The sequence below is a fragment of the Laccaria bicolor genome, genomic scaffold (genome assembly GCF_000143565.1).
Source record: "Laccaria bicolor S238N-H82 LACBIscaffold_5 genomic scaffold, whole genome shotgun sequence".
NCBI classification, from domain to species: Eukaryota; Fungi; Basidiomycota; class Agaricomycetes; order Agaricales; family Hydnangiaceae; genus Laccaria; species Laccaria bicolor.
Window position 1 is genome coordinate 1,784,374 of NW_001889876.1, and position 884 is coordinate 1,785,257.

Below are 884 nucleotides of genomic sequence, written 5' to 3' on the forward strand. Positions count from 1 at the left end.
TAATACCTGAACGGCTGGAGTGCAAAGGCCAAGTTGTTACTGCGTTTGATGGCCCACATAGGGGGTTACAGTTTAGGATTAAGGAGTTTGGTGAAGAGGTCTGTGGCTGCTCGGTTTTGATATCAACAACGCTTTTGAGAAAGGTTGATGTCAAAATTGCCACTAATCTACTGGTAGTGACCTGAGACACCCGGCGATGAAATACCTTAGATAAAATTTAAATACCTTAGAGAGACTTTTCTTGTGTATTTTATGCATATCTTGATGGCAACGCGTATACTATTGACCTTATTGCAAGACCCATGAGTCTTGAGATGACTGAACGAATGAACTTAAACGATCACTATTTATGACCGGCTTAGCCAGCTCCAGCCGGCTTCTTAGCCGGAGCTGGAATTAGCCGAGCTGTGGGAGTCATCACTCGGCAGTTCTGGCTGGGCTTCGGCTAAACTCGGCTCAGCTCCTGGCTTCAGCCGACTTTGAGCCGGAGCCGCGGCAACACTAGTACAAAGCTCGTATGTCTCGGTCATCCACTTCGGTGGTGTGCCAGTGGCAGGGAGTGGACCTCCATAGCGGACTTCATAGACCTTCCATTGACTAGCTCCCTCTGAAATAGAATCGATCGTCACATAAAGCTCTTCGGTATTCTTCCAAGGGGGGGCTTCATCGTGTTTGTGAAGACTTGCAGCCCAGATATCAACCACCTTGTTGATTGACCCCTCTGAGCTTTGCCACTAGTGGCTACCACTATTTATGATTAATCTATGACAACTGTCCAAGAGCCATTGTGTATAATGCCACAGGTTTTATGAAAGGCATCTCATTAGGATTGCCCATCTATTTCATTCAATTTGTCACTGGAATCTTTCATAAGTTATAGGCAA

The 884-nt window shown here is 46.0% G+C and overlaps 1 protein-coding gene across 1 annotated transcript in view; it reads right to left on the reverse strand.

The window, feature by feature from the left end:
• Positions 1-380: 380 nt before the first annotated feature.
• Positions 381-884, reverse strand: part of LACBIDRAFT_324387 (uncharacterized protein) — a gene marked incomplete at both ends in the record, with an annotated part of 2,233 nt that continues 1,729 nt past the window's right edge. The window contains one exon of the mRNA XM_001877888.1: positions 381-734. Coding sequence (XP_001877923.1) covers positions 381-734 — 354 coding nt within the window. The remainder of the gene's footprint in view (positions 735-884) is intronic.